Raw genomic sequence first — 21,603 nt, forward strand, 5'->3', positions numbered from 1 at the left:
GAACCTGGTGTGTTTTGGAAATGCAGCAAAGTCGGGATATTAGGCAGAACTTTGGGAAGATGAATACAGAGGCAGATAACGAAGGGCCTTATATGCCATGTTGAGGAGCCCACACTTTTTTTCTTGACCTTCTTGGCATGAGGTGAAGAAGGTAAGTAAGCCTGGAGGCAGGAGGTCTAGAATGTTCCAGGACTCCAGGCGGAAGCTGATGTTAGAGAGTTCTGCAGGATATCAGGGCTTCTCAAATGTTGCTCATTTTTCTGACCAGCTCTGGAGACTTTTTTGGTGTGTTCAGAGGGGCATGTTTTCTCATAATTCAGGAGTTATACCACCGCAGTGTATTTCCAAAATAATCTTTACCCATATAAACTCTAAGCTATCTGGCATGGCCTCCAAAGCCTCCTTTAGAAGGAATTGATAATGAAGTGAAGGGTGATTATTGGGTCCACGTGGGCTTTGCATGAGCACAGGGGTTATGTGCTCTGTTCCTTAAGTTTCTGTCTGCCGGGGGCCACCAACACCACTGGTGCAAACCCTCACCTGTTCAGGCATGAGGAGCCCAAATGGGAGAGAAGCAGCACAGGGAACAGGAGAGCTTTTTTTTTTTCCCATGAGTGATCATTGTTAGTAAGAAAGTGAGTTGGAAACCGGTTCTACCAAAAAGAAATGTAACACAGTCCACTGAAGATTGGGCACTGAGTTTGCATGAGCAACGGATAGATAGCTTTTGAGGTATTTAGTTCACAATTCTAATGTACAAGGGCCACGGGTTTCCTCTACATAGCTACTCCTTACTTGAGCACTAAAAGGCAAGCCAGACAAAACACAATACAGCCTTTTTTTCTTTTAGGTCATTGTGACCACACGCGTCGAGGAAGCTAAGGGTTGTGATTCAAAGCATCTTCCACCTAGTATTGAGTAATTTTTAAAATTTTCCCTCCTGATTTAAAAAAAAGAGTTGGGTGGAAGTGTTGCTCCTAGAAATGTTCAGCAGTGAATATGATGGTATCTTCCAAAGATGACTATGACTAAAACAAGCAAAACACAAACCAAAACCCCAAGATTTCACTAGTTGAACTCTCCCAATAGTAGAAAATGTAAAAATTAAAAATACTGTATAACTATGTAGCTAAAATTTTAGGAGATATTTGATATAGACAGTCTATGATAAAATATATTGGAAAAATTAGCAGAGATTGGCATGTCAATTACCTCTGCAAACAAAAGTTTTGGGTATTTACAAAAATGATGACACAGTTTTTGTACAAATAAGTACGACTTTCCTTCAAAGGAAATCTTTTTAAATTAGATTTTAAAAAAATTAGGACTATGGGGCTTCCCTGGTGGCACAGTGGTTAAGAATCCGCCTGCCAATGCAGGGGACAGGGGTTCAAGCCCTGGTCGGGGAAGATCCCACAGACCGCGGAGCAACTAAGCCCGTGCGCCACAACTATTGAAGCCCGCGCCCCTAGAGCCCGTGCTCCTCAACAAGAGAAGCCACTGCAGTGAGAAGCCCACGCACCGTGACGAAGAGTAGCCCCCGCTCGTGGCAGCTAGAGAAAGCCCACGCACAGCAACGAAGACCCAACACAGCCAAAAAAAAAAAAAAAAAAAAAATTAGGACTAGTTTACCTTGTAAAGATGTTAGCATAATCCTCATTATAATAATCCTAACATTTTCAGGTACTTATTAATGGCTTTACATGCATACATGCACTTAATCTTCACAAAAATGAAGAGATAGAGACTCACGATTCCCATATTATAGATACAGAAGCTGAGGATCTAAGATGTTCAGTACTGTGCCCGAGTGTGGAGCTGTGATTTGAGGGGCAGTCTGTCTTACTCTAGAGCCCATGTCGTATTACCCATTTTCCTTTATTACAGAATGATTAGAGTAAAAAATTTAAGCACTTCAAGAGTAGAAAGCTGGAATTTCATTCAGCCAAAGGATTATTAGCATTTCATTTGTAGCTATAAATATATAGTTACTCTGCAGACTACTACACATGTATAAATATAAATAAATATTTACATAATTTTCAGATTATTTATAATTTAAATGTATGTTCACGAAAATGTTTTCAGATGAAATATTTTATACTCTCCAGGTATAGCATATAATTGGGGAGGAGTTCTTTTTTAAAAACCACTTTATTGAGGTATAAGTGACATGTAAAAATCTGTACATATTTTTTGTATACAACTGAGGAGTTTGGGAATAAGTATACACCCATGAAACCATCACCACCATCAAGGCCATAGACATAGCCATCTCCTCTCAGAGTTTCCTCGTGCCCTGTTTATAATTATTATTAATGTTTTTGTGCTGTAAGACACAACATAAGATCTACCCTCTGAAAATTTTAAATATATGATACAGTATTGTTAGAAATAGGATTTAAAGCTCTTGGGGTTGTCACCTATGTCAACCTATGTGATTAGCAGGCAGAGTTGATGTGAGACATCTTTTCCCCATGTAGACTCTCAGAGGTCTCTCACCTGGGAAGAGTGAAGCACTGCATTTAAGATCTAAGCTGAAATAATAGAAAATAGAGGACAGAAAAGTTGCATAACACAATGCAGTCTTCTAACATCCTGGCTGTAGTGCGTGGAACACTCTGGATCTGCGAAGGTCAGATTCTGGATATGTTCCTTAGGGATAATGTGATCTGTGTCATGGATTGCTTTGGAGAGGACAACCAGAAATGTGTTTCTAATTCCAAATGAGTCAGGCAGATATGTTGACTTGGAGTTGATTACTTTCTAAAGCGAAAAGGACCAGAAGGAATATAGCAGTATTTAGACTCCAGGGATTAAAGAAGGAATTTTTATTCCTTGGTTTCCTCTATAAAACTTTCTTGGGATGCTTGTTTTTCCTCAGTTTCATACTAGCCTAACTTCTGGATTTGCTTTTGATATGATTTTCAGACTTGGGGCCTCTTTTCAGATCTCTGAAACCAGGTGGTGTGCAGCAGACACTGTTATGTCTCCTAAATTAATGGATACACCAGATCCCAGCTGGTGTCTCGTATTACGCTGCCCACCCTGGGGGGTTGTAGCGTAAGAGTTCCAGGGCCCAATGAGCTGAGGGATTTTATGGAATTTAAGAATAATCAAATTACTGATCCTTAAGACTTATTTTTGGTCCTGAAGCAATGGCTCATTAGCTTGCTCTAACAGTGGGGAGTACTGTACCTGAAACCATATTAGACTACCCAGATTTTTCATTGGATTTAAGTTCTTTAAAAATACAAAACGGAGTACAGATTTGAGGTTGTTACATCATTATTCATCCTTCTGGAGCAACAGAGCTCCACTTAAATCTGTGTGACTTTCAAAGTTATTTGATAAATTTAAGTATTATGTAATTGTGCTTATAGTCAGAATGATAATAACCTAGAATAACCTAGTAACCTCACAGGACTTGTGTCCTGTGGCAGTCACCTCCTGAGCAAGGCAGTTAGAAGTTTCGGTTTTTTGTTTTTGTGTTTTCTGGCATATTTTATCCCATACTTTATACATGTGACCCTTGAGATTTAGCCCCAGATGAGTGGATTTGGCTTGGAGTTAAGAACTCTGACCAGCAGGGACACCATATTGATGGCAACTAGTCAACTGGATCAGATACTGTATATTTGGTAGGTTTGAGTGAAAAATGCAGAGGGGGTCAAAGACCGAAGCCTGGCTCAGAAACATACTTAGAAATAGATGGAAGGCAGAAGCTACAAGGCATGAATACACAAAAGCAGGAGATTAAAAAAGAGAATGATGTCACTTAGGAGTCTCCTGTGGCCTTTGGCCACGTCTCTGGGAATGGTAGCCAGAGTAGGAAGGACACAAACTCAAGCCACATGAGTAAATTTATTTGTGAGCCCATGTGCTGCCAGCACTTGTACTCGGCACTGCGTCCTGTGGCAGTGGGTCCCTCCTCCTCTGCTCAGCTCCCGGCTGCATCATTGCCAAATGGCCTGCGCCTTCAGCCTGCTTCCCAGCTCACCCTCCTCACTGCCGCCACTCTCCCACGACCCACACAGTAGGCTTTGTGCAAATCAGTGCTCAAGTAGAGTCCATGACACCGTAACACAAGTGATTTCTCAATGAAAAGGCACAGTCCCAGCACATGTGCACATATCTGTGCTTGTCTTTGTCCCGTTTCACTCCAGCGTGACGCAGTGACCCATGGTTTATGTCAGCTTATCCCCACTCAATTCCTACAACCCTAACAGGGAGTAGAGAACAGTTGTAGGGGCAGAGGAGATAAAAGCAGAGATGGATCGTTCCAGAATCACCAGAGTATGGGAGGAGGGGTCCACGTGTGAGAGCTGCTGAAGACCTGCCCATTGTCATGGGGCCTGACTTGGTCGGCAGCTGTTGATACAAGTTCCTGACCAGGACCCAGATGGGCGCCTTCAGTTGTCATTACCGCATTGTATTCTCACAGCCGCCTGGAGCTATTTACACACTTTCAGGTTGCAAGAAACAGAGGCATGTTCGTGTTCCTTGGATGATGGAAGTTTATGTTGTCAATATAACCAGGTTTGTTGATGTGGCGCCCAGGCTGTAAAATGTCATTGGGGAGGCTTGTCCTGGACACCTTAAGGCAAATCTCTTCTAGGATGTTGAAGCCTTGATTTAATATATGTATATTCTAGATTTGTATCTGGAAAATGGCAGATCTATATCTGTAACAAGATAGATATAGACATCTGTGTATATGTGCACGTATATGTATATATATGTGTATATATACACATATATATGTAAAATAAGGGTTTAAGGGGAGCTCAAAAGAGATAACAAGTGCAAGTGTTTTGAAAAGTGTTCTATTAATAAAATGAGGGATGGTGGGAGTCATGAAGAGTAAATCCACCCTGCTCCCGTTTTGTTGAGAACCATGAGAAAGTAATGAAGGTGACAGGTGTTCTCAGGTTGCACATGTTTACTCTCAAGCAGGAATTGAGAACACGAATATGGGTTAGAAATTATTTTATAATAAAAATTTCTGGTAAAAAGCCTTTATCTTTGAAAATTTCAAATGAAATTTGACCCAGCTGTGTTAGCAGTTTTTAAATCCTTCAAACTTGACAAGTTGTAAGTGCAAGAGAATTTGTTTTTAAATGTATTTTCTTTCTCTCCTCATAGGTGCTTTGTTTTTATTGGACACTGTTTTGCTTGTTCATGTAAAATGAATGGTTATACTAGAAATCTTAGATAATATTTATAATAATAATCATAATGAGAAATTTGATAGTGTTTGAGATGTATAGAAACTGATAACTTTTTTCCGTAGGTCTAAGACTTGAGTTACAAACAATGAAATATAGTAGGCAGAAAGGAAGAGTCTTTGTTTTTTGTTTTTTTAAAAAATATATTTATTTATTTACTTGGCTGTGTCAGGTCTTTAGGTACAGCACGCAGGATCTTTAGCTGCGGCACGTGGGAATCTTTTAGTTGGGGTATGCAGGATCTAGTTCCCTGACCAGGGATTGAACCGCGGCCCCCTGCATTGGGAGTGCAGTTTTAGCCACTGGACCACCAAGGAAGTCCCTCTTGTTTTGTTTTTTTAATGCATTCTGTATTTTCCATTTAAAAATATACCTATTATAAAGTTTTGAAAAAAATATAGGGTAAAATTGTTCAACTTCTGGACCCAAAGTTAACCAGTCTTGGTATTTTCTTTTTTTTTCTTCTAGTCTTTTTTTGATGAAAGTTGGGGTTTTTTTGAGAACTTGTAATCTTACCAAGTTTTTAAGTTTTAGTTTTTGTCCTACTGTTTCATCCTTACATTTATATCTGACAGTAATTAAGAGTTTAGAGTAGACAAATAGACAGATTTGGACTCAAATTCAATCTCTGCCACTCAGTAGCTGTGTTATATCAGGCAAGTTACTCAGTTTTGTTAGCTGTAAAATGGGAGTGATAGTAATATAATCACATTGGAAATAAGGCATGTAAAGCTCCTGGCCACTAGTAAGTGTATGATATAATTTTTAACTGTTAGCTTGTTAAAAACTCTGCTTAATTGTATTTATTCCAAAAAGCACTGGATGCATAAAGGTTTATGTTTGTAAATCTTTGGGGCATTTACACTTTTTACAGCTTTTCGCTATGATAAATAATTCATCTTTGCATATAAATTGGCTATCATTTAGTTTTAGGAAACTTAAGAAAAAAGGAATTTCAGACTCAAAGAATGTAATCAATTTCAGTCTTTTAAATACATATCTAAATTATTTTCTAAAGTAGCTGTAAAATTTATATTTCCACCAGGAACGTTCCCTGGTAAAACTGTGTTTTTAGATCTTTCTTAACTTAAAAAGTGAAATTGTATCTGTTTTAATTTGAATTTCTTCATTTTTATGAGTGAAATTATACATTTGTTTGTTTTTAACATTAATCTTTTTTGTGAATTATGTGTGCCTTTTGCTGATTGTCAAGTTGGGTCTTAGAATCTTTCTGTTATTTTTGTTTTAAATATGCCGTCTGACTATACAGAGATGTCCTCTGATTTTAATTTTTAAAGAACAATTTTTTTGTCAAGCGGATTTTATTTTTTCTGTTACATTTAAGCTCATAAAATCCTCTCCCACAATGCCCACAGTACATTGTGTGTTTACTTCTTGGTTCATATGGCTTTTGCTTTTTAGGCATAAGTGAGACTTTAGTTTCCTTTACATTTAGTGTCATATGTGATAGTCTGTAAGTCCTGGCAATTTACTAACTGTTGACTAATTTCCAATTTCATAAAAATGTGTTTTCCTGATTAAAGTAAATTCAGACTTATTTTTTTTCTTTAAAGTATATAGGAGTAGTGACTATTAAAATTGTTTTCAGTGCCATTTAAAATTCTTCCTGGATTTATTTGTGTGAAAATCATCCCACAAGTATGTGAAAATTTGCTAAAATACAGCAATCCGTAAAACAAAATACCATTGTTCTCCTAAACTTTCCTCTTCCTCCTTTTAGAATTTCATAGAATCTTCTATCACACTGTTTGAATCTGATCTAGAAAGTGGAAAGTTTATTGACATTACAAATCAGGAAATTTCTGACTTAGAAGAAATGGGTTTTGGCAGTGAAACAAGATCCATTCACGTTAAAAGTGGCGTGTAAGTTGTCTCCTATTCTGAGAACCTAGAGCTTCTTTGGTGTTTAAAATTATTGGTTGCTCGATTCTGTGTCACCTCAGTTCTTTTTACTTTTTATCCTGCTAGATGGGTTGCCTACCAGCAGAAGTTCTTCTGTGGAGAACAATACATTTTAGAGAAAGGGAAATACAAATGCTTTTTTGACTGGGGAGGATCAAATAATATAATCATGTCAATACGACCTATCCAACTGGTGAGTTAAATGTGAACATAACCAATGCCAGTGACATGTAATGGCATACAGTTGAACACATGGAACAGGCTTTTGTAAAAGTGGAGCTGTTGGATTATTTTGTATGTATCTATAGAGAAAATGAAACAGCATGTGGATTTCTGCAGATTCCATAGAGAGCTAGTAGATTGGCATTAGCACCTCGATGATTAGGTACTCTGTAATTTGATCAGTTCATTCAGTAGCATTTATTTAGTGCCTTTGCTGTGTCAGACAGGACTGATCACTGGAGATGAAAGATGAATAAGACTGCCCTGTCTCAGTCTCTTAGAGAAGACAGGCATATGCACAATTGCTTATGGTATGACTAGTGAGGAAATGAAGTGTGTAGGCAGTGCTGAGGGACCAGGGGAAGGGAGAATGGAGAGCCTGGGGAGCTGGGGACCATGCCTCTCCTCAAGAAGAGGATGCATTGAGTCATGTCTTAGAGGATAAAAGCAATTTTGCCAGGAAGGGAAGTGGGGCAGAAAAGGCAGTTCACCAAGAGGGAATCATCTCCTCATGTGCAAAATTACGAAGTTATGAAAGAGTGTGGCCAGTGTGGTTAATAACAAACACTGCAGAACAATAGGGTGCCCAGGAGATAGTGACGGGAAAGAGAATGTTGGCAAGTTCAGACTCTATCTTTCTGATGGACTATTGGGGCACATTTTTCTTCTAGCTATAATATTACTCAAAATGAATTAGTAATAAACATTAAAATTATTATAAGCTAACTTAGTAGGTTATATGAGGGTCCTAACCAGTTCAAGGAATCTAGTAAATTGGTCAGACCATATATTTTTTCATTTTTCAAAGGAGATTTTCAGCACTTTCAAAGACAACTGTGATTATACAATTATAATTTTTAAAATGTTTTAATATATGTTTCAGGAACCACTTGGGATAAATGAGCCTCCACATTTGGTATGTTTAAAAATATTCTTAACTTGTAATTGTTAAATTGTGTACTAAAAATGTATGCCCTTTCTCTCAAGTCTATCCCTTTCCCTCAGATAACTTTTATGGGTCTGTATGGCAGGGCAGTTTCTGTTGTCCTAGGAACCTGTGAGCACAAGAGTGCCCATCTTTGTTACTGATCATATTGGCCTGGATTTGTCACGGTTCCTTTCTTTTTCTCCTACTAGAGCTTCAGCACTGACCACTTTGGGTTCGTCTTGAACCTCTGCCACTCCTTCCTTCCTGTTGCCCATCCATTCTTCAGTGTCACATTCGTATTCAGCACAGTACGTTATGCTGACTGGAGGAGCAGACTTACCAGGGAGAAATGGCATGCTTATTATGTAAATGTAATTCTAATACCTAAATCACATATTCCTTAAAAGCACAGATAAAACTGCAACCCCGCTCCTTTATTTCTAGTGTGTTAATGGTTTGAAGGATTGGGTAATACTCTGGAGCCTAATGTTTGTTTATTATCCATTGAGGGCTAGAAATTGTGCTTATTTAATGCTTCTGATAACTCTGTGAGGTCAGGATTTATTCCCATTTATTAATGAGAAAGCAAAGATTTAGAATTTAAGTAAGCATCATTTCACACAGCTAGAAGTAGCAAAAGAGGCATTTTCTTCAGTATCTAATTCCAAGATTTTACGTCAATGAAAGACATATCATGATATGAGCGGTACAACCACAAAAGAAAGGGGATGAGTTACAGTGCTTCCTCTGTCTCATTTTGAATAACCAATTTAGAAAAATTTCTTCAGAAAACCAAATACAATGATTAATTTTTAATATTTGACATTTGCTAGTTTTACATAAGGCTGAATCTTTTTCTCTGAGTGTGTATGTTTTTCGTGTTCATGTCAGTGTTTATATATTTCAAATCAGCTTAGTTTAACTGTGATTCTGTTCACAATGCTTCCAGGTTTTATTATTTTCCGATTAGCTCAGGCCTATTGGGAACATTTCCTCTCTGAATATAACTCAGTTGCTGTTCTGGAGACACTTCCTGCCAGCTCTTTATTTTGAATCTTAGAAAACTCTGACTGTGGACTTTCAAAGCACTTTTTCACATGCATCAACACAACCTGAGTAGATAAAGCGGTAAACCAGGATAATTCCAAACTGCACATTCTCTGAGTTTTAAGTGCAGATAAAAAAATCACATTCTTTTAAGCTCTGTTTCTCCCCCTCCTACATCCCTGTTCTTTCTTATGAACTTCCTTGTTTGGGGCAGATTGCTCAGAGGATTTACAGCCCAACTTGAAGAGAAAGTAAGCAGCAGCAAACACCCAGTGAAATTGGCCCTGTTTAATTTTCTCAGTATAGCTCAGCCATTGCCTTGTGAAATAAAGGTCTCTGACTAGTGTATGACAGCTGGATATTTGGTAACATGCAGACAAAGCCTCCTTAGTTTACCCAGTATCGAAGCCCTTATTATTTCCATTGGACCAAATATTCAGAAAGTTGTGCTTGTTTTCATTTACCCAAATGAAAACAAACAGATCTTGGCTGATAGTCTGGTTCCATTCAGTAAGTAGAAGGTATTTTCTCCTTCGCAAGTAGTTGTGATAGGTTGACGATGCAGAAGCCGTGTTCATTTGGGGTAATTTCCCTATCTAAGGTACAAGGAGGAAGTTACATCTCAAGTTCAAGTGAGAGAGGGAATTCTTGTCTGCTGGTGATTTGAAAGGAAACCTCAAGCCACTTAAGGGAAAAGCCAGAAAATATATGTGTGTAGAAATTAATATATAGCATGAGAGTTATGCTAATAAAAATATTACTGCTGATGTGTAAGCATATTATGATGATATATGTCTTTTTTGGGACACAGAACATCACCTTTTATTGAGAAGATTATTTTTTCCCGTGGCTGAAGATTGATCACCAAGTCTGATTGCCAACTCACAATATTTGATACAGTGACAGGACCATTATAGAGTTCTTCATAGCAGCTGGCATTTTATTTTTGTTTTTATTTTTTCCCAAACAAAACAAACAGAATGTGGATTATGTCCAAAATGTCCTCATCTCTCTCTTTTAGCAAGTCCCGAGTATCAGAAATCTCACTAGATTAAATCTCATAAAAGTGAGTTTCGTTTCTAGAGAGGCTGTAGTCAGGCATCCATTCTCTAGAAATTCTAACCAGTTCCCCACTTTGACCCAACCAAGGACCTTTCTTTCCTGGAATCTTTTAAAAGTCCATTTGCAAATATAATTAGAAGTTTGGATTTCTTTAAGTACTGAGCCCTCTGTTCCATTTTATACATGATTCTAGCTGAGAAAAAGCAACTAAATATTTTCTTCTATTGGATAATTTGGCCAAATTGAATTTTAGAGCGATCACAGGATCTTTAACAGTGGTGGTTACTGTTATCATGTATGGAGGAGAAGTAAACAATAGTTTTAGTCAAATATCAGTAAGATTCAAGAGCAGTAGAGGAAAACATTTTTTTGGTACTACGACCAGATCATGTTTATAGAATCCAGAGACCAGAAATATTCAGGAAGTAGTACTTATCTAAGTAAAGAAAGCCTTCTATGAGTAAACAGGGAAGTAAGATTATTATTGAATATGTAATGAATGTGAAAACTACATAGCACTGCATTATGAGACAATGTGATGTAATGGAAGAGTGGAAACAAAACTGTTCTTTGTTTAACAATCAGTACATTTATTTGAAGGAAGTCCAAAGGGCTGCAGAAAGTCTTGTTTAGACAGGATAGAATGTTTCTCAGAGAAATTATTTTAGCATTGGAATAAATAAAATTACGTTCAAAAATTATTCTGATATTGTGGAATAAATTGAGAAAGCACAACTGTTGTTCAGTAATTAAGTTCTTGAGGTTTTAGTTTGTCATATTGAAGAACTATTACATCTATTTCTGTATATCGTAAATGAAAAGTACATAGTAAACAAAGGATCTCTACAAAATTTTCATCATAAAGAGGTGATAATATCTGCTTCAAAGGGTAGTTCTAAAGAAGATAAAAGATAGATATGTGAAAAGGCACCTTGGAAACCAGTGATACACTGTTGTTGTTTTTTTCTTCTTCCATACAGTTCCATTTGGTGCTGGTAGGGATTAAGCCATGCTCACATGGCACGGAGGAATGGGCATAGTTCGAAATAAACTCATTTCTTGTTCAACTGACTATTCATCTGTGTTCTAAGCCAAGTTGTTAATTTATTCTCCATTAACCTGGAAAGGAAACCAAAGTAGTGAGTCATCCAGCTAGCTTTTCACAGGACTTATTCTCACCAAGGTACTGCCACTTAATTTCACCAAGGGTAGAAACCACAGATTCATTATTATAATTAGAAAGTGCAGAGTTGGTTTCGGGTGGTCCATCCTCAGAACATTATTATGAGAATTATTCTGTTCTGAGGCATTTGTAAGGTACTCAGAATGAGGGGTTACTTTTCTGGGGTTGGACAAATCCTGAGTGAACTGTGTATCAATACCATATCTCATTTGGGGGGTAAAAATAAACTCAGGTCAGTATTAAGTCCTTTTTTTAAAATTTGGGTTAAGAGTATTTTAAATCATCAAATCAAAACAGTACTTCATGGCAGAGTGAGTGTGTGTATGTGTGTGAATTTTAATGCTTCTGAGTGTGACAACTGAGACTAAAAAGTAGAGGTGGCTGTTACTACATCAACTGCAATATGATTAGCTTGCATCGTCAGTTGTCCAGGATTTGACATTTCACGACTTCATGATGAAATACTGAAGTGTAAATCTTAGGCTCAGCAATATGAATATAATTAATTCAACAAACTGGGAATACACGTAGTGAATCAGACAACCGTGATCTCTGTTCTCATGTGCTGTTTCTGATCCTTATTGTGAATAAAGATAATATTTGCCTGTAGGAGAAATTACTCCACATTTTTGGGAGTTAAATGTGATTTACTTTTTAGCCTCATGTTTTATAAACCTTTAAGTTAAAAAACATAGTATGAAAAACCACTAACTAAAATATATGCTCTTATCAAGGAATCCAGGGCAGTTTGCCTGGACATGTAGAATTGTTCTTATACAGGGAATCAGTCGTTCCAGAGGTTTGTATTGTTTTGGACTTGCGTTTTCTTTCTATCCCCTGTATCCACCAAAGGACCATGATGTAGGAACTTGATGGATCACGCTTCCTTAAGGCAGGGAATCCCTTGGTGTTTGCTCCAAATAGAGCCTCGTTTCACATTAGGAAATCGTACTGTGCAAGCCCCGGTTGGTCGGGGGGAATGGGTTCTCTCGGCTTTCTGGTTTTGGCTTCGCTTTGATATCAGACCTAGCAAGGTCAGAGCAGAATGAGCTAGCTAAGAAACAATTCCTCAGAACTCAGAGACCACCCGTCTCTAAGAGGACCCTTGGGACAATGAAGCTGAACTTCAGCTGCTCAAAGAAGCCTTGTTCTCCAGGACAGCCGTGGCGGGAGAGAGGGCGGTGCTGTAGATGATCATGATGCGCTCTCAGCTACGACGCAGGCCTCTTGGGGCCGGGTGGATCTGTGGGCCATGTTATGTCAAGGCTCCACTGTATCATGAAATATTTATAGGCCTCATTCATTTTTTCTTACTTATTGGAGATCCAAGGCCACTAGTGTTGCAGATTATTATATCTCTGGTCTAAAGGGAATTAGAGTTGAGACTTCATGAATTTTCCTTGACAAGAAGGACTAAAGCAGAAACGTACTTATATAAAGCTGTAAGCTGTGCATTTAAGGTGCTCTTCAGTAAACTGGAACCTGTAAGCTGAAATATATGGCACAGACATCTTTCTTCACCATAAATCTTCCACTGATCCCATCATTATTGTCTTCTCTGCCATCTGCTCCTGTGGTCTCACAGTCACCCTCATGCTCTCTTACGAGCATGCGCTTGTGCTTTCTCCGTCTCCCTTTTATTAACTGTGGATCAAGAAGGCTTGGGGAGAGAAAAGGCATAGCCACCACACCTCATACCACTCCAAACCGCCTTCGTGTTTAGCACTAAATTGCTTCTTATTTTACACATGTAGTCTCACCATAGGGGATAATAATTGCTTGATACAATGGGCAAGGACCACATTTTAGTAGAGGAGGGACTCTGATTTACTCTTATAGGTAGAATTATTTTCCAGGCCTCTGTGCCCAGCATCTGATGCAAGAGATGGATGGAAATGATAAATAAATCTTGACACTTCTGGCAAGTACGTAAGGGGAAAAAAATTGAGTTTAAGGAGAATGTCATCCTTAACATGGATTCCTTGTTAATAAATAAAACACGAGTCGAGTATTTTGCTGAATTCTTGTAAGTACATGAAATGGAAGGTTTTCATTTGCTTTGTGATGATGTCAAGCAACTGTTTTCTGTTTCATTGTTGTGTTGTTGCTCTTATAGCTCAAAGCATTCAGTAAACCAGGGTTCCAAGGTGAATGTATAGATTTTACCAAAGAAATTTCGGATTTGACTTCACCATTCACGCCATGTTCTTTTAAAGTTCTTCGGGGTTGGTAAGTATGCTTACGGAATGATTTCTGCTGTTGTTTACATAACTAAATTGCTTTTAAATTTGCAGAGATTTAACTTTATTTTTTGCGTATACAGTGAAATAAATATATTTAATCATTAGTCAACTGCTAATTTGCCTATATGATCTTTGCCCAGCTTGTATTACAAGCTACTGTGAAATAGAATGCTGATTAGCCAACATTGGGAGCATTTTTGGTGGGTTTTTTTTTTCTCATTGTTATCTTAGATTATTTCCTAAATGTTTTGAATGCTTATATTGTGTGTTTACTGTGTAGTATAATAGAATGCTATAAAAATTAGCATTTTTGTCCAGATAAGACATATTATTCCTAAATTAAAAAAAAAACATAAAAAACTTTTTGTTTGTTTAAAGTATTCATTGTCCCCATTTCACAGATGAGGAGCCCTGATTCAGAGTTAGTTTCCCAAGGTCACACACCAAATGTCAGACCCAGGATTGTTGGGCCGTTTTGTTTTTTGTTTTTTTTCCTGTGTTCTTCCAACTGTGGCAACGTACTGGACCTTTCTCACATGTATATGAGACTGTATGTGATTCTCAACTTATATTCTAACATATATTCCTTTTTTTTTAACATCTTTATTGGAGTATAATTGCTTTACAATGGTGTGCTAGTTTCCGCTTTATAACAAAGTGAATAAGTTATACATATACACATGTTCCCGTATCTCCTCCCTCTTGCATCTCCCTCCCTCCCACCCTCCCTATTCCACCCCTCTAGGACATATATTCTATGTATCATTTTTTATTGTGGTACAATATGTATAACATGAAATTTATCATTTTAGCCACTTTTAAGTGTATGTATCTTTACAGTGGCATCTCTGTATGTCAAGTATCTACCTAATAACTCATCAAAGTCTCTCTTCTCCCTTCAAAATATATTGGATTCATCCGTTCTCCTCCGTTTCTCTTGAACTGGTAGAGGGGTCCTATCTTCCACTTGAGGAATTTCAGTCCCCTAATGAGCCACACTCCAGTGTCATCTTTTTGTTTTTTAATTAATTAATTTTTTGGCTGCATTGGGTCTTCGTTGCTGTGTGCGGGCTTTCTCTAGTTGTGGCAAGCGGGGGCTACTCTTTGTTGTGGTGCGCGGGCTTCTCATTGGAGTGGCTTCTCCTGTTGCGGAGCACAGGCTCTAGGCATGCAGGATTCAGTAGTTGTGGCACACGGACTTCAGTAGTTGTGCTCATGGGCTCTAGAGCACAGGCTCAGTAGTTGTGGCGCACGGGCTTAGTTGCTCCGCGGCACGTGGGATCTTCCTGGGCCAGGGCTTGAACCCTTGTCCCCTGAATTGGCAGGCAGATTCTTAACCACTGCGCCACAAGGGAAGTCCCCCAGTGTCATCTTATTTCCAGTGTTTACCACAAACCAATCATAGCCCAGTTATTTGTCCCAAAGTCCAGCTTAATATTTTACTACTCTTCTTTAAATCCCACTCATTCTCTAATACCAGTCAGATCAAGTTCAAACTCTTCCTTTTCCAGGATTTACCATCGATGAGTCTCATTTTCCATATCCATACTCCATTTTATCCTTGTACTATCCTCCTTTCCTCCTGTCTTTGGGCATTTCCTCAGCTTTGTGTTTTCCTCCTTACCATCTGTACCAGGGGTCAGCAGACATTTTCTGCAAAGGGCCAGGTAGTAGATATTTTCAGTTTTGTGGGCCATACAGGCTTTGTCCCAGCTACTCAGCAGTGCCACTGTAGCACCAAAGCAGCCATAGGCAATACATAAACGAATGAGCATCGCTGTGTTCCAGTGAAACTCTGTTCATGAATGTTGAGATTTGAATTGTATATAATATTTGCATATCACAAAATCTTCTTTTAATTTTTTAAAACCATTTAAAAATGCAAAAATCAGTCTTAGCTTGTGAACTGTTGGAAAACTGGCTATGAGGTGGATGTGGCCTACATGCTGTAGTTTGCTAACCCCAGCTCTGTATCAAACGTGGTAGGTTTCAGGTAAATCTAGCAGGTGTTATTTGGTTGGCCTACACACTGTTTAAAAAGTTTTTTGGGGGCTTCCCTGGTGGCGCAGTGGTTGAGAGTCCGCCTGCCGATGCAGGGGACGCGAGTTCGTGCCCCGGTCCGGGAAGATCCCACGTGCCGCGGAGCAGCGGGGCCCATGAGCCATGGCCGCTGAGCCTGTGCCTCCGGAGCCTGTGCTCCGCAACGGGAGAGGCCACAGCAGTGAGAGGCCCGCGTACCGCAAAAAAAAAAAAAAAAAAAAGAAGTAGTTTTTTGTATCAATACTTAAGTTTAGAATATTTTTCAGAAGAACCTGTTTTTCACCATCTCTTTAAAAATCAGAAGATTTGGAAACTCTGGGGAAACATTCACGTTTGGTGATAATTAGCTGGTGTTGGGTAGAGGCATAAGTGCTCCCCAGTGTACCATAGGATATATTGCCAAGTTGTTTTTTTTTTTTTTTTTTTTTTTTTTTTTTGCGGTACTCGGGCCTCTCACTGTCGTGGCCTCTCCCGTTGCGGAGCACAGGCTCCGGACGCGCAGGCCCAGCCGCTCCGCGGCATGCGGGATCCTCCCGGACCGGGGCACAAACCCGTGTCCCCCGCATCGACAGGCGGACTCTCAACCACTGCGCCACCAGAGAAGCCCTGCCCATTTTTTTTCATCTGGTACACTAGTCATTTATATTACGTGCCTGACCTCCTGCAGGTACGTAAGTTCGTGAACCCTGCTTAATACTAACCTGCATATATGTTTTTAAGGTTCAGTCCATCCTCATTCCCTCTGTTAACCTTCTTGATTAACCCTAAATAAAACAGTCTTTTCCCTTTCTGATTTCCTATAACTCTTACTACTTTGAACCTCTCTGTATCTGTTACTGTTCTTATACTTACTTCCAAGAAGGATATGAAAGTTTTACAATGTGAAAACACATAAAGTAGGACACGGTTAGTTAAATAGATGATCTGCAACTTAGTGAGAAATATGTATATCAAGGGCCTGAGATAGTCTTGTTCCTAGTATTTGAGTTTTCTTCTCTAAGAAAAAAGAAAGTATTTTGCAAGATATAGTTTAAATTTTCTGATAAAAGGAAGCACTGAAGTTTTTTTTGGAGGGGAATGTTTTTGTCCTAGACACTGAAGTCTAGGACAAATTAGTCATATGTGTTGCTTCATGTAGGAAATGTATATGTTATTTACTTATAAATAAATATATATATATAATTTATACATATTTTTCAGTATAATGTGTGTGTGTGTGTATATATATGTATAATTTATATACACAGTTGTCCCTTGATATCTGTGAGGGATTGTTTCCAGGAGTCCCCACATATACCAAAATCCGTGGATGCTCAAGGCCCTTATATAAAGTGGCTGACGACAGTCGGGCCTCTGTATCTGCAGGTAGGAAACCTGTAGATACAGAGGGCCAACTACATACAAAATGTACATTTTATTTACATATTTTATTTAGATTTATGTGTAATTTATTAAACTGTAGTTTTAATAAAAGAATACAGGAACCATGGTGATTGTTTAAGTACCGGGGATGCTTCAGAGATGAGGATTTGAGCCCAGTTCACCACTATGTAATCTCAAGCAAATTGGACCATTTCTCTGAACCTCAGTTTCCTCCTGTGTAAATGTGGGCTAATAACAGTACTTACCTCAAAGGATTCTTATAAGGACTAAATAAATAATGCACGTAAGGGCTTAGCTGCATGCCCAGCACATTGAAAAACCTTTCGGAAATATTGGCTATAAAATGCTTGTTACGTAGGAGACGTGGCAGTAAATTTTGTCACAGAGCATTTCTGTGGTTATCTAAAGTTAAGCTTGTATAGCTAGAGCATGGTTCTGGTGATCTTAAAATATAGAGCTAGAACTTAAACACACCAAAGCTAAAGTAGTAACGGTCAATTAATTTCTCCCTTGTGCCCCTTCTTTCCAAAATGGCATGTCTTAGCCAAGCTTTTGATGAGTGCTATATTGAAGATAATTTGCTATGGAAGATTCTAAAGGGTTCATTTCTTTTTAAAAATCTCCGCTTGCTATCAGCTATGCAGGTGACAGGTTTTAAATACTGTTGTGTGATTTTTGGAGTCTAGCTTCTAACTCAACCTAGACTGAAAGCAAACTCATCATTAAATAAGGATACAAATTTTTGTTTTCCTCAAAAGGAATTTCTAATCTGTTAAAGTACTTAATAATTACTATAATTTGATCCCAGGTTTTTATACTTGAAAGCACTGAATGAAGTTAATGTCTTTAGCTTACAGCAGATGTTTTATTTCAAATTTATTTAATAGTTGGGGGAATCTTGGGCAAATCACCTAACTTTTCTACCTCACTTGTTTCTACCTCATAAAGTAATGAGTACGCGGTGAAATAATGCATGCAGGGTACCTAGTCTGGCACATGGTAAGCAGTCAATAGGTGATAGTAGTAGCTTTTTTTTTTTTTTTTTTTCCAAACCGACTCTGGGTATTCGCTGCTGACCAGCACCAGGAGTTTTATGTCCTACTCCTACCCTGGCTCCCACTGCATGATGACGAGTCAAACTGCCAACTGATGCACTTTGACTGAATGTTTCTCTGCTTGTTTTTTCAGCTGGCTCCTGTATTACCAAGAGGACATTTCTAATCATCAGTGTGTGTTAGAAGAAGGGCTGTATGCTGACCTTACTTCCTGTAGCTGCCCAACATCTAGAGTCAAATCCCTCAAGCCCATTGACTATGTAAGTACTTCGCTGATGCATATTTATAAGACTTTTTCTTGTCCAGTTTAATTACCATGAATGATAACATGAAGTTGGAAGAAATAATACAGGGAAAATATAAAAATTTAAGTAACTTGCTTGAAGATTGTAAAATTGAGATTCACTCATGAAATCCAACTAATGAAAGATTGATTTTTTTTTTTTTTTGCCGCACCGCGCAGCTTGTGGGATCTTAGTTCCCTGACCAGGGATTGAACCCTGGCCCTCGGCAGTGAAAGCACTGAGTCCTAACCACTGGACCACCAGGGAATTACCAAGATTGATATTTTTCTTCTTTCTTTGTTTTTTTTTTTTTCATCAGAATGCAAAATTTAGGAAGTAGAGTAATATAGCCCTGAGCTTAAATGAATACTTTAACGACTTTGGGTGACATTGACAAAGTTACTTAGTTTCCTCATCTATAAAAGATAGTAGTACTTTGTAAGGCCACTGCGATATTAAATGCGATGGTGCTTGTAAAATGCCTAGCACATGGTGAGCGCTCAATAAGTATTAGCTGTTAGTATCGTGACTGTAATTGGTAGAGCTGCTTAATAAAAATAATAACCTGATCATTTTATTATTCTGCTAGATAAGTCACATGACAGCTTGTCTGCTACTTAGGTTTGCAGTGTTACTTTAAGTCACGGAACACCGTTGGTATTGATTTCAAACCTTGTTTTGGGGGAACTAGGGCTTTTCTGCCTAGAGTGTGCAGAGTTATCTGGGTCACCTTGGAGGCTTACATTTATAGAGTAAGTAATTTTACTCCTTTCTATCATATTTACTCAGAATTTTAAGTGTGAGAAAAACAGGATAGCTATTCTGGGACATTCATTCCGGGTCCCTAGTTAGTAGTGTCTTTGCAGAGGAAGTAGTAAGGATCTGGAATATTTTTAAGATGTCTAGTTATGATGATTCCCTAGGAGCATTTGGTCAAAGCTGAGATTTACACAATGATGACTAGAAGCCCAACATGGTGACAGGAGTGACTCAGTCAGATCTTTCAACCAGAGCTGACTCCAGGAGTGATGATCATACTCAGGATCTTCGATCCCAACCTCAGCAATGTAGTCTTTTTTTTTTTCTTAAGATTTATTATTTATTTATTTATTTTTAATTTTTTAAATTTTTGGCTGCATCAGGTCTTAGTTGCGGCAGGCGGGCTCTTTGTTGCGGCACACGGGCTTCTCTCTGGTGGTGGCGCACAGGCTCCAGAGCTCATGGGCTCTGTAGTTTGCGGCACGTGGGCTCTCTAGTTGAGGCGCATGAGCTCAGTAGTTGTGGCTCATGGGCTTAGTTGCCCCGCAGCATGTGGGATCTTAGTTCCCTGACTACGGATCGAACCCGTGTCCCCTGCATTATAAGGAGCATTCTTTGCCACTGGACCACCAGCGAAGTCCCAGCAATGTAGTCTTATTTCAAGGCATTCCTGGAGAGAGTATTCTTGGTATCAGGGTAAAAATAGAGTCTTGGCTGAGAAACAAGAATAAAAATAGAGGCTCGGTCTCTCTTAGTGGCCTTTAGACACCAACTTGGAAAGACTAAGTGGCTACGATGCTTCCTGTCTATTGGAGGAAAATTGGATTTAAAAAAAAAAAAAAATGTGTTTTGGTCAGTCTCTCCAAGTATTGATAAGGCTGAAAAAGGCATGGGAAAGTCTGCATTTACTGGGAAGGAAACTTTTTAGCAATGTTTAGTGGTCAAACTAGCAGACAGATACTTAGGTGCTCCAAATGAATGGTATTACTCTTTTTGTTTGAGGAGTTACATTTCTTCCACATTCATGAAGTCAAAAATAAATAGTTAAAATTAGGAGTAAAAATACAGACAGAGAAAAGAAACATCTCTACATAAGTTGAGCTATGCAGTTGCATGTCCCTGGTTTGGTCCTGTGGAATCCAGGCAGTGTAGATGAAGGTGCCTCTTGGAAATTTGAGAGCTATAGCCTTTTCACTTCAATAACTGATTAAAGAGTGTATTCAGTTTATGTAAGGAGAGCATATAAGTTTTCTTAATGCCTTTACCAGGTATGTTTTGAATCTCTGAAAGGTCTTTGTTGAAGCCATGTTTAGGCAGTAGGTTTGGTGGTGAAATGGAAGGAATATGAGGTGACATTGGGCATCCCAGTAAAGATCTGCAAGCTGACCAGGAGGCAGCCTCAACAGGTAACATTTCCTTGGTGAAGTCAACCATGCTTCACCCTGGTGGCCCTGAAACCCTGAGTTGATCAGACCTAGGAGATTGATAGGTGAACCAGAAGGCCAACCTGGTAATTTTGTAGGAGGTGGATTCTAGTAACTAGAATACTTGAGAATTCTGTCCTGGGTATTTTTCTGCCTCTCTGGAAGAACCCAGGAAATGGAATTAGTCATCAGACATTTTAATATTTGGATAAAATTAGGTAGATGTCTTGAGTAGTTTACCTAGGCTAATATTCCCCACAAAAGAGACTCCACCACCCCACCTCCCCAGTTGTTTGTATTCTCCAAATTCTGTGTCTCCTTTCCTTGGAAAATTCTAGACACACTGTATCTACCCTGCTTCTCTGATTACTTTCACAGCCCCTGTCCCCCTACTGTGTTACCACTTAGGAACTGATACGCCTTTTTCTATAGATTGGTTAATACTACTGACTATGCCACAATCCAGTGTGATTCTGGATTCATTGTGGGAAATGTTACGTCCAGCTGAGTTAACTTTACATATATATGAGCTAAATTTTTTTATTTTTGCTTTTATTAGTTAAAACTGCAAAGTTATGAGGGTGTTGCTTGTAGTTGGCATTCCCAGACATGCTGGGACTTTTAGTGCTAACGTGTCATAATGGTATAGTATTGAGGAATCCTAACACTTCATCTTCATACAAGATCAGTATGTCTTGCAAATGACAGTTTGCTCCAGGCTGATTTCTATCTGTGCAGACATATGTTACATTCTAGAGGTCCATGGATGCATAATTTGCAGTCATTTTACAGCAAAAGGAGCTGCGAGCATAGTTTACAGTT

At 38.7% G+C, this 21,603-nt stretch overlaps 1 protein-coding gene across 1 annotated transcript in view; it reads left to right on the top strand.

Moving 5' to 3' along the window:
* CRYBG3 (crystallin beta-gamma domain containing 3) overlaps window positions 1–21,603 on the top strand; it is a 114,895-nt gene that overhangs the window by 63,171 nt on the left and 30,121 nt on the right. The window contains exons 13-17 of the mRNA XM_030860997.2: window positions 6,970–7,112; window positions 7,218–7,344; window positions 8,257–8,289; window positions 13,710–13,822; window positions 18,448–18,574. Coding sequence (XP_030716857.2) covers window positions 6,970–7,112; window positions 7,218–7,344; window positions 8,257–8,289; window positions 13,710–13,822; window positions 18,448–18,574 — 543 coding nt within the window. The remainder of the gene's footprint in view (window positions 1–6,969; window positions 7,113–7,217; window positions 7,345–8,256; window positions 8,290–13,709; window positions 13,823–18,447; window positions 18,575–21,603) is intronic.

The sequence above is a fragment of the Globicephala melas genome, chromosome 4 (assembly GCF_963455315.2).
Source record: "Globicephala melas chromosome 4, mGloMel1.2, whole genome shotgun sequence".
NCBI classification, from domain to species: Eukaryota; Metazoa; Chordata; class Mammalia; order Artiodactyla; family Delphinidae; genus Globicephala; species Globicephala melas.